The following is a 12,942-nucleotide window of genomic DNA, read 5'->3' as shown; positions in this document are numbered from 1 at the left end:
GAGACACCATATAATATTCTGTTAGATATTTCATACAGAATATATAAGCATTGAACAGCAGGCGATCATATTGATGGAAACATACAACTCTAAATAGTCAATCCATCATATGTGCTCTCTCTCTCTCTCTCCCTCAAGCAGAGTCTCCAACATTCGCAATTTTTCAATAACGTACGTCGCATATTATAACATTGACAAAACGATTGATATTAAATTAATTTGTGCCATTTTCTTTGCCGGATCTGTCAATCAATGATCCTTTACCACGTTGAAAGACTACTTATATGGAATCCAGGACAGATAACTAAATCAATAACACAAAACGGCTCACAAAATTAAGTCCGGTGGCTGGTTGTATCACAAAATATTATATTTACTTCATGACTCTACTGAATGAGTCGTTTTAGTCTTATATAGACACGCATGTTACTTTGCCGAAGTTTGTCTTTCGAGGGACGACAGCTCGATTGAGCTACAAAATGACACTTATTTTATTATAATGGACAATTCTTACCTTAATCATGCTGACGCACTGTAAATAATGTTTAACAACATTGCCCAATTATTTCCTTTTTAACTATAAAAATTAGACAATTAAAGACAGCATTTTTGCCCATGATTCGTCCCCTGGATAAGCGGACGTTACCAATGGTACACAGAGTCCTTCTCGCAGAGCCCTTTACAACTAGAAAACACAGCTGTTGCCATTAAAAACAGTCCCGTTAAAATTTATCACAAAACTTGCCACAGGCTTAATAGCTCTAGAGCGCACAGCTGTTTCCGCTAGAACACAGACGTAACCGATAGAACAAAGAGCCGTTATCGCTAGATCACGGAGCAGTTATCGCTAGATCATAGAGTCATTGCGACAAAGTTTCTAAAGATTCAAGTTTTTGTGATAGGTGAAATAAAACGTATATTTTAGAATATGTCATTTATTTATGCATAAAACTTTTGGTTGTAGTTTAGCAGGCGTATGTGCATTACTAATACCACCTGCGTTTTCTTTATATGTGAATTTAAACAAATATACTGAACAATGCCAAGAGTGAATCAGGGAAATGCTTTGTAAACCTTTGAAGTGTTTGTGGAATCATACGGATTATGTATTCCATTGTATGGTTTTGCACAAAAAGGCCAAATGATTCTTACTCGAACGTTCTGTATAAATGCAACAAAACAACAATTCGTAAGATGGGTTCACCAGACAAGTAATTCAGTCACTGAACAGACGTACACAATCAATCATAGAATCGAAACGCAATTGTACTGAAGGATTCTGCCCCCCTATTCAACAATCTGAATAGTGCGTGTCACATTTGGAATTACAGTGTTGCAGTAAATAATAATGTTAAATGTATTTATGTCTATTTAATTCAGAATTTTTATGTCACATGTCAATGTTGTATTTCATGCTGTTAGTAAGCAACCGAAAGGGTGTAGATTTGGGCATGGTTAAGTCACTTGCTAATGCAATATTTTAACTGGCAAAGTGTCTGTTGTGGAGTTATTGAACTTATCTCATGCTCATTTTATTGGATCAATGCTTCATTTATTTCAGATAATGCAATTGTAGCTACAGTGATAGCCTAGCAACCATAACAAAGCGTTAATGAGAATGACAAATGATTTTAATATGCAAAAGGTAGGACACAATTTATGCTGTAATGAGAGAAGTACAGTCGATTGGTTCATGCTCTATCATTGAGTTATTGTTATATTAAAGACACTAACACTCTTGAAAACAGATCTCGACTTAAGCGGGTAATAACTGACGCTGTCTGTTAGGGATATGAGCAATATGGTAATTATTCTGGGCAAAGTAATAATGTTGCATAAAATACAACAAAATCTCATTTTAACGCACTTAAAAAGACTGACCCTTATAATGCGTCATAATGCGTCTAAATAAAATTTGAACAATAAAATCACTTGGTTGCCAAATGATCGACTTTCACTCAGGAATTGCACTGGTTTAAACACAATCCAATTGACATTAACTTATTGTTTTCAAAAGATATTGGAACAAGTCGATGGTTTTAGTAGTGTAATATGATATCAAACTAGTGTTGAAACAGCGTTTCTGTACCTCTTCTTTATTGTTTGACTCTGGTTTCTGAACTTCGAGCCCCTTCAAAATGGTCCCCTGCTGTTAATTTGTTCAATAACAAAATGGAATATAGCAATGTAGTTACTGTTCGTATGTTTATTACATCATTTCTGTTCCCTAATATATGTAGATGATGTACATGGTACAAGTCTTAATAAAAATGTCTGGCTGTCTGTCTGCCTAATAGGGAAAATCATATTTAAGGGTCCGTGTGGACAAGCCCTCCTGAGTAACCGGCTCCGTATGCGATATCCAAAAGGGTTCGGGTTTTCCATCCGTAATAGTAACACCTTATTTATACTTTTTCTGCATTCCTTTGACTGTTAAATGTCGTGACATTTGACGTCATAAAGCGATGCAATATAAAAGCACAGTTCAGGTTAAGTTGTTCTAAAGAACGTTGCTTTTAAGAGAGTTTCAATTTTTTTTGTACTTTTCAATTATTTTCATTTATTTGATTTGCCTTTTTTGAAACATCACAAATTGAATTGAATAAAATCGTCAATTTACATATTTCCATATTGTGCCTCGCTACGCGTGAGTTTTTTTCGGCACGATATAGGTTTTTATCTATGATCACTTGAACAGATACCCATGTCTGGAATGCAAGCATATTTTGTCTTTCAACATATTAAAAAACGATCTGTAACATATTTCTATCATTTTGTTTAAATTGAAAACAAATAAGGGAGACCTTTTCTGCGTTTCAAATGCATTATTACGCCACAATAATCAATAGTCCAATATAGAAGTTGTTTTACGGGAAAAACGCGAAACTGTTTTACAAATACTTGATATAAGTTTATTGTATCTTTAAATAATATGTTTGTAAGATCGCAAGCATGTAATGTGCAATCTGACGAATCGTCGGTCAAAACATACTTTCAAAGACAACTAAACAATTCTAATGCGCATTGGAAAGACACATTTTGCATAAATTATGCAGATGGTGAGCTAACGGTTCCCATTTATTCGAGCAAACTGCGTAGGGACAATTTTTTTGCTTTGGAATCTTCTCAACAGCATTTTCCTGAAAAAATATTCACATATGTACAGTAGGCTCGTACATACTGTTACGTGTTTTAATAACACCAATAAAGTACTGCTTTAGAGGAGAATCAACGTTAGACATTGCGCATTTTCACATTCATTTGCGGTGAACCTGTGGTTATGCTATTGAAACGCTAGAGTAAAGTGCAGTCTGTTAAGATGACAAAATTTACATAAAAACAGTTTCATTGAAGTGTTTCTTCTTACAGAAGACTTTAACGGACATTATCACTCCTCGTAAACACAATGCAGGAGGTGTATGTATTACAAAAAACATTCGATGATTGTAGTTTTCTGTATTAAGGTACGTTCTGAACGTTTCTTAAAGTACTATGACAACAAAGTATCAAGCGGCTAACAAGAGAAGTTGAACTTCAACGATTATAATATGTTCTGTAATTGAAACTGAAGTCAAACACATAGGCCAAACAATTTGGTTTGATAAGAACGCAAATGTCAGTCAAGTGGTAATATTAGATAAGCGGACGAATATACAGTCTAGAAGGGAAAGCAAAGTGTATAAACGTATAAACATTGATATATATTGCTAGACCTAGTCAAGAATACTTACTTTGGCGAGACGCTTTGCGTCATTCTGACCCGGGATTTGCATATTTAGCAACTTACCATGGAACAAAAGAAAATGGTGAAGAAAACAAACTCATACGCACAATCAAATACTGTATCCAGCACTTACTGAATGCAATAAAAGGGGCGTCTAATTACATGTAAGTACATCAGAGGAGATACAGCGTAATAATGAATTTCATGTTTTACTGGTAAAGCTAATTATTTATGATTATCTACTAATGTTTTATGCTTCAACATTTAAACAATGGTCTGTTTAAAAATAATTCAAGCAACATTTACCTAAATGATTAAAATAAACTTTCATAAATAAACGTAAAAGAGTTTGAACCCTTAATATGTGTTTGCCCAGTACAACATTCTGGTACAGGTACCATTAAAGTAGATTTGGGTTTCCATGGCACATATATCAGAACTGAAAATGACATTTCTGATGTAGACTAACATTTTTGGGACCGATTATGTTTGTCGTATGCAATGACATTTCCGTTGTAAAAGAACTCGTTCGAAGACCGATTTATGATATAGAAAAACAATTCAATGATCAATTTGGCCTAATACCATGAAAATTCATGTAAAAACAGTTTGAAAACCGAATTCGGATTATGCAATGACATTTCTGACGTATATCATAACTGAAAAGTACACAGTTTGAATACCAATCATTACCGTATGCAATGTTATTTCTGATATTAAAGAACAGTTTGAAGACAGATGTTTATTTCACGCAATGTTATTTTTTATTTAGAACAACAGTCCTAAGCAGCAAAATACAATCTGACTAGCAGATAAATATTAGAGCCTTTTGGTATGGAAATTATAGATGAGTTATCGAACATTAATTTACCTTTGTTGTGCTCAGGGGGTATTGTAAGGTGCTTTGAATAGCTCCCTGATATCCTCCCTGCATTCTTAAGGGGTCCTTATATGTATTTGAACTATTGTTGTTGACTCAGAATACCGAGGAACAAAATATATATATGACATTTGTGTTTTTGTACAGTGTGTGTTTTTGTGTACTCGATAACCGCTTAACCCCCCTATGACTTTTTACGTGATATCGATGACCCTTTCAGTTTCCATGTGAAATTTCTGCATACTCTAAACACGGTTTAATCCTTTGAATGTGATCAACAACTGCGAATGAACAACCCAGTGATCTTCCTTTAGTATGTATATCGTGTGTGGGTACTAAAGATTCAAAGGGTTTATGCATGCATTGTTGAAATATGATAGTATAAGTCAAAAATTGCGACAGTGTTATAATCGATATCGGACACCAACGAACAAAAAATTACGACGCAAGATGTTGAAAAACAAAATTTGCATCGATATGTAGCATTGGACTATATATCGCGACATTTGTGAAATATACGTAAATTGTTAAACGAAAACTTCTACGAAAATGTTATTTATCTTATCAAGGCATTATTCTCACAATATAACGTGGACAAAACATGAAAAGAATTATCGAACTTTAAATACGTATTTTCAAATATACCTGGATAATATACAAACTTGTATTTAAGATTTTACGCCATAACAATCTCCGGGACATTTGTAATGTGGAACAATATCAACTGTCAAACTCTAATAACAGAGATTATATTTTCATAATGATTCATGAAAATAAAATATTCAATTTGACAACTGCATGTTAACGCGGTGTTTATTATACTGTTTCATTGAACTGGCATGACCTTGATTATCTTGTTAATAGTTTAAACGGTCGGTATATACCGAACATATGAAAATAACAGTGGAAAAAATCGTGTGAGAAATCTTAAACCTTAAAAATTCTAGCAAATAACATTATTATAATATTCATGTTACTTTGTTTGCTCAGTCAAAAACACACACTATTCTAAAAATAGTTTTTTTGTCAAATTTAAGCAAGCATGACCCATTTCCATACAGGTTAAGTTTTAAAAGGCGAATTGCAAATTTTACGAAATAATATTTTTACAGAATCCCGAGGGTAAAATTGTTATCACCTTGTTGTTAAATATGTTTTTAGTGGAGATAAGCATTAACATGAAACCCGCAATGATTTCTGTTTGAAAAGTCGGGGTTTGATAATATATTTCTGCACTCAGTTGCTACACAGAGACTTGAATGTATGATGCAGATCCCAACAGCTGCCCCTGGCTTACTTTTAATAGTTGTCTGTGGCCTCAGTTGGGTAAAATCAGTCTTTTCCCTGAAAATAAAAAATACAACATTTTATGGGCTGCTTAACACGTCATGGAACACAATTCAACTATTAAACATGATGTGTCGACGATTTTTCAACTTTCTATAAAATCAAAAAATCCACTAGGGTTATATAATTGACAAGAGAAGAAACTCTTCAAAACACAACTCGTCATGAAAACGGTACACGTCCAGTTCAGACATGAATTTTATAGCTAATATATCAATCCTAGGTATATCAATGCGTTTTGCGCAAAGATTAATCATTTTTACATCGAAATGACACAACAATCTTACCAGTTATTCCAAATTGAAGCAGGAATCCGATTAAAAATATACACACTAACGGCAAATTTCCGCCATACACAGGTCCTTTCGACTAATTCTACTGCTGTAATGAGCGCTTGGAATGATCCCGATGACATCCGGACGAAACGGTCTCAAGGAATACGGTTTTCTGTTTACTTTCACTTTCGAAGCACTCGGCTCACTTATACACTGCCAAGTTTCATATAACATGATTATGCTAAGCCACTATGTTTTTTTCTATTACAATTTGTTTGTTATTTAATGCTATTTTATCTGAACAGTATCATATGGACACGGTTAAGGAATTTTCACATTTAATGCCCGAATTTAGTATATGTGTCGACTAGAAAGACAGCCTTGTATTGGCACAATAACGACAATTCCGTCAATTTTTGCCTTATACCAATACACCAGCAATCCACTCTTCTTCGGTTCTACACAACGGCTTACAACGACCATGGTTGCACATCCAAACCTTGACAAGACTACCATTTTGCACAAACATCCAGCTATTGTTTGAGGCCAACATACGAGTATAACTCCAACTGGTTTAGTAATTCCAATAACCGCACCACCAGTAATTCAGCTCCAGCAGCTTAGCTGCTCCACCGGGGCGGCATAAGACAGCATTTTCTCGTACTAGCCGTTATGCACTAGTCATTTGTAACAACGTCCACACCCAGGTCCGGAGAGTAGCGGGGATTTGGCTTTCGGTCCAGCCAAGCCCGAGTAAAATCCCCACCCAATGCCCCCGCACTCCAAGGACCCACTGCGGGGCCACCTAGAAGGTAAAAAAATGCCCATATCTCCGGCTATCACCGGTTTACCCCCGGACCTGGGGGGGGGGTACCTTTGACTGGTGGTGCATTACACGCTCTTTCTGCCTACCTTATACCTTCCGCCTACCTGTTGTTGTTTTGTTTTACTTTCGGTCCAGCCAAGCACGGGTGAAATCCCCGCCCAATTCCCCCGCACTCCAAGGACCCACTGCGGGTCCATCTAGAAGGTAAAAAAAAATGCCCATTTCTCCGGCTATCCCCGGTATACCCTCTGACCTGGGGGGGAGGGGTACCATGGACTGGTGCATTACAAGCTCTGTCTGCCTACCGCCTACCTTCCGTCTACCTATTTTTAGTTCTTTTACACCATATCCAAATATTCTGATTATAATTTTTGTAACAACATTTGCTCAAATTAAGATAAAGCTCTTAAACCCCTACGCCAGGCTCCGCACACCAGCCTTCTGTCGTTCCTCCTGCTGTTAGACAACAACCTTCTTTTTGAAGCCCTCATTTTCATTCGAACTCGCAAGGTCCAGACATCTTCCTTTTCACTATAAGGTATGAGACTCCCATTTTCGATCTATATCCTGCTATAAGTGTCTCATTCGTAACCCTCATTTTCGAACAGCTAACTAAAACAATAGTAGAATGTAACCTCAGAAGTTTGTTAGAAATTATTCCCCCTTTTGTGTTCCCGTGTCATTGCTGACGAATTAATCTGGAGTTAATTGACGAATAATACTGTGGTAAATTATATATATCATTTATTTTGTTGGTACTGTTTGGTGATATTTGGTCTGTATCAGTCATGCTAAGTGAAGAACAATCAACTTTTCTGAAAATGGTAGTAGGAGGACACAACATTATTTTAACAGGACAGGGCGGTAGTGGAAAATCGTACGTTCTGAAAAAGGCTATTACGGCTTTGAGCACACAGGGAAAGCATGTTGCAATCACAGCAAGTACAGGTATTGCCGCAACTCAATATTGTAATGGTCAAACATTGCACAGCTGGTGTGGTCTTGGTGATGGGGGGATTCAAGTTGATGAATTATGTCATCTGATCTGCACTGATGAGCGTTACCAAAAAGCTAAAGAACGAATACTTAAAACTGAGGTCTTATTTATTGATGAATGCTCCATGGTAAGTCAAAAAGTGTTTGATGTAACTGAACGTATTTGCCGTACAGTCAAGTCGCACGAGAAGTATTTCGGCGGGATACAAGTTGTCATAGCCGGTGACTACTACCAGCTACCACCTGTCCCCGATCTTTTGTGTGGCAATCACGGAAAATACTGGTTCCAGTCTGTACACTTTAATGCCGCAATTCCACACCACATTAATTTAACAACAACTTTCGTCAAAACGATACAAATTTCATTTCATGCGTTAATGAAATGGAAAAGGGTACACCAACGCAAGACTCAATTAATTTGATAAAGTCTTTTGAACGTCAAATAGATGTGGATGACACAACTGTGCATCTATTTGCCTCACATTACCAAACACATTTGTTTAATCACGACCAACTCAAACAGTTCCCTGGCGAAATCACCATACTAAAGGCCGAGGATGAAGGTGACAAACATTATATTCAAACTTTTCAAGCTCCTAATATACTAGGTGTGAAATTGGACTGCCCAGTGATGTTGATTGTTAATTTGTCTGACAAATTGGTCAATGGTACCATTGGAAAGGTTACAAACATACCAAATGATATAATAACTGTCTATTTTCAAACCCTTGACCAATCAATTGAATTGAAGCGCCACAAGTTTACAAAGACTGATCCTGTAACAAGAAAAACACTGTGCAAAAGATATCAATTTCCCTTGATTTTAGCATTTGGTCTGACAATGCATAAAGCACAAGGAATGACCCTTGATTCAGTTGTTGTCGATTGCAAAGATGTTAAAGTTGCGGGGCAAATTGGCGTTGCAATTGGCCGTGTAAAAACTCCTGAAAATCTGCAAGTAATCAACTTTAAACCTTCATTAATTAAGCAACATTCCGGGCATGTCTCAAAGTTTTACCAATCAAAAAAAAAATCAGAAGACGCCACAGCTTGATTTAAATTGTTTTGTTCTTGTGAATATGTATCAAACGAGTTACAGGCTGAGTTATTCGCACCGTTCGACACCGACATATCACGAATTTCTGATGACAATGATTTGGACTGGTCAGACACACAGCTGCATGAATGTCTAAATGTAAATGAAGCTTTGCCTTGCCAAAACCCAAGGCCACTTCCTGTTGATATAACCGCTGAAATCATCTTAAATACAATTCAACGTGAGTTTTTGGAAACACCAGTAGCTGTCGACATCGATTTAACCATAAATGAAGTAACAAAAAATCGACTTTCATTCGAGTTTTGGTTAAGTCAACAATATCTCACTCTGAGAAAAATTGCAGATAACAATTTCCCAGATGGAAAAGTAGTTGAAACTAAGTGTACCACTAAATTTTGTTCAGATGTAAACACCTATATGAAATCAAGTCAATATTTTGATTCTTGCAACAGCCTATTTTCCGAGTATTCTTTTCCGTCACAACGTATTGCGCAATTCGTTTGTACTTCTGTTTGCTTTAAGCTACAAAATTTACTAATAAAGGAGAAATCTCAGCTTATTCAAACCACAACTATTCAAGAACGAATTGTGCCATCTGAAAACTTCGAAGAGGGCAAAGGTGGACTGCGTTATATTAGTGGTTATTATATAAGTAAAATAAAATACAAATATCAAAAACAAGTACAAACCTCTTCTTCAAACACTACACTTACTTTTTAAAGCTGAAATTTTCGTCCAACACTGTGGACATCATCAGAGCAACTGGCCTGACTATCGCTCACTCGCAGCTCTGACACTCGGGACTTCCCGCCGAATTTCCGTAATCCGGCGAAAAGTGGGTTGTAAATCCCAGAAAGGAAGGCCCCCTCGTCCCGGTTCATAACTGCCCCCTCAGTTTTGATGCAGATAGCCTCCTTCGTTTTTCGCACTCTCCAGTCTGATTCTCTCTCTATTACGCGTGCCCCCTCCCAGTCTATTTCATGATTATTTATGTTCTGGTGATCTGTGATTGCACTTTTTTCTATTGTCGATTCTGATTGTTTTCTAGTTGATCTAGTAAATGCCTTATTTGAGTTTGTTTCACAATCTTTTTTGTGTTCATTCAGTCTTATTCCAAATTTTCGCCCCGATTCTCCCACGTAGACTTTATCACAATTTTTACAAGGTATTTTGTAAATTACTTCTGCTTTCTCTGTTGTTTCCTGTTTGTCCTTGGGGTGCACTAAGATGTTGCGTAGTGTCTGATGTGGGCGCATGGCCGTGGCGACTCGATGTTTATTAAACACCCGGCTCACTGCTTCAGATAGCCCTTTCACATACGGAATAACCACCATCCCTTTAGATTTATTGTCTCTATCTGTATGTTTCACTTTTTTCTTGTCCTTGTTTTCATTTTTTCTTTTCAAAATCTCGGTCTTAACCCTCTTTATTGTCCAATCAGGGTACCCACACTGGCCTAAAGCTTGTTTTACATGTTCTTCCTCTTTATCTCTATCTTCAGTTTCGGTGACGAGGTTGTAGCACCTGTCTAATAGAGTTCTGACCACGCTCAGCTTGTGCTGTAATGGGTGGTGGGATGAAAAATTCAGGTATTGGTCCGTGTGGGTTTTCTTTCTATATACTAGCAGTTTGATACTACCATCTTCCTTCCTGGTGATGAGAGTATCCAAGAATGGAATGGCCCCGTTGCTTTCTTCTTCGTGGGTGAACTTGATGTTATTGGTAACGTCTACAGTGTTGAGGTGGTCAGTGAGGTTCTGTAGTTGTCCTCTCTGAATCTTCTCTAATATGTCATCTACGTAGCGTTTCCACAAGGTTGGTTTACATGTCACCGGAGCAGTTGCAATGGCTTCTCTTTCCAAAAACTCCATATACAGGTTAGCCACTATCGGAGATACTGGACTTCCCATAGCGGTGCCAAACTTTTGTTGGTATATGTCACCTCTGAACTGAAAGTATGTTGTAGTCAAAATAAAGTCTGTTAGATTCATGATGTCATCCACACTCAGCTTGGTTCTCTTTTTTAGGGTCTTGTCTTTCTCTAGGCGGTCTCTTATGACTGATAGGGCCTTGTCGATGGGGGTGTTGGTGAAAAGTGACACCACGTCATGTGAGGCAAACACTTCGTTGTCTTCAATCATCACTGTACTCAACGAGTCTGACAAATGTTTAGAGTTTTTCACATGGTACTCACTTAATCCCACTAGTGGACCTAATACATCTGCTAACAGCCTCGAGCTGTTATAACCGATAGATCCTGTATAGTCGACGATCGGTCGGAGTGGGTTCCCCTCCTTGTGAATTTTCGGAGTGCAATACATTCTAGGTACCTGCTCTGCTGTAGGGTATAAATGTCTATACTGTCCTTCTGTAATCTTGTCATCTTTTTTGAAGCCTGTCAATATAGAGACCAACTTCCTCTTATAATTTGATGTGGGGTCTTTATCTAACTTCACATACGTCCGTTCATCACCTAGCATCACTCTCACCTTCCCCTCATAGTCAGTGGTATCCAATACAACGGTGGACTTACCCTTGTCGGCTGGGAGAATAGTGATATCCTTATTTTTTGACAACTCTCTCAAAGCCACTCTTTCCTCCTTAGAAATGTTCCCTTTCGACAACTTGGCGTTTTTTAGTAACCCAACAACCTCAGTTCGCACAATATCCGCCTCATTATTGTCAAGAAATGAGCATACTTTTTCCGTGGCACAAATGTACTCTGACACCGGTACATTTTCTGGGGAGACTGCAAAGTTCAGACCTTTAGACAGTACTTTTTCTTGTGTGGGGGAAAGTGTAACGGATGAAATGTTTCTTACCCATTTTTTGAGCTGACTACCAGATAAATCTGGTTCCGATGACTCCTTTTTCTTAGATAGCCAACGTGAAAGTTTCTCTGTGTGCCGCCCTTTTGTGCATGAAAATTCCTGTTCTCGCGATCTGTCAACGAGATCTCGCACCTGTTGGAGGTCGTCGCTAGGCAACTTCTCTTTCAAAACAAGCTCACAATCAGCTGATTTTACTTTCAAAACACTTACTTTATTGCTATTAACACGTATTCTTTCATTCAACAACCCCTTTCTTGCTCGATCTACCATCTTTCTGGCGTTATCCGTATTGATAGGGCATTTCAAGTTTAGACTGGGAGGTGTCAAATTCTCATCTTTGCAACGAAGGGAGAAAACCAAATGATTTCGATGTCTCGCTAAACTTTTTACAGTTGTTTCCCATTTTCTCGCTAGTTTTAAGGTCTCCTGACCGTACTTGTCACGAATATTCTTGAATGAGTTCATTGTGTAGGTAAATCCAATAGATTGATAACATATTCTTCAAACACTACACTTACTTTTTAAAGCTGAAATTTTCGTCCAACACTGTGGACATCATCAGAGCAACTGGCCTGACTATCGCTCACTCGCAGCTCTGACACTCGGGACTTCCCGCCGAATTTCCGTAATCCGGCGAAAAGTGGGGGGGCAGTTATGAACCGGGACGAGGGGGCCTTCCTTTCTGGGATTTACAACCCACTTTTCGCCGGATTACGGAAATTCGGCGGGAAGTCCCGAGTGTCAGAGCTGCGAGTGAGCGATAGTCAGGCCAGTTGCTCTGATGATGTCCACAGTGTTGGACGAAAATTTCAGCTTTAAAAAGTAAGTGTAGTGTTTGAAGAATATGTTATCAATCTATTGGATTTACCTACACAATGAACTCATTCAAGAAGTACAAACCTCATTTTACAAGCCAAAAAAAGAAACACAGTTGTTCAATTCCAGAGAAAAGGTTGCGTACATAACTCAACTAATAACAACTTCAACTGATCTAGAACTGAACTCG

At 37.7% G+C, this 12,942-nt stretch overlaps 1 protein-coding gene across 1 annotated transcript; it reads right to left on the bottom strand.

Moving 5' to 3' along the window:
• Positions 1-9,821: 9,821 nt before the first annotated feature.
• LOC128236035 (uncharacterized) lies at positions 9,822-12,206 on the bottom strand. Its single transcript, XM_052950857.1, has 2 exons — positions 10,556-12,206; positions 9,822-10,414 (listed from the first exon to the last, which is right to left on the bottom strand). The coding sequence occupies exons 1-2, from the start codon at positions 12,204-12,206 to the stop codon at positions 9,822-9,824; spliced, it is 2,244 nt and encodes a 747-aa protein (XP_052806817.1).
• Between the last annotated feature and the right edge of the window lie 736 nt (positions 12,207-12,942).

Source organism: Mya arenaria, chromosome 1 (genome assembly GCF_026914265.1).
Source record: "Mya arenaria isolate MELC-2E11 chromosome 1, ASM2691426v1".
In the NCBI taxonomy this organism is placed as follows: Eukaryota; Metazoa; Mollusca; class Bivalvia; order Myida; family Myidae; genus Mya; species Mya arenaria.
Note: the sequence above shows the minus strand (reverse complement) of the source record. Positions and strands in the feature narration are given on the sequence as shown.

Bases quoted from the DNA above. Each gene is read 5' to 3' on its own strand.
- LOC128236035 (XM_052950857.1), bottom strand. From the start codon at position 12,206: ATGGTAGATCGAGCAAGAAAGGGGTTGTTGAATGAAAGAATACGTGTT. The intron at 10,415-10,555 runs GTGGGTACCCTG...CGTATGTGAAAG, and splicing joins AAAACAAGCTTTAGGCCAGT to GGCTATCTGAAGCAGTGAGC.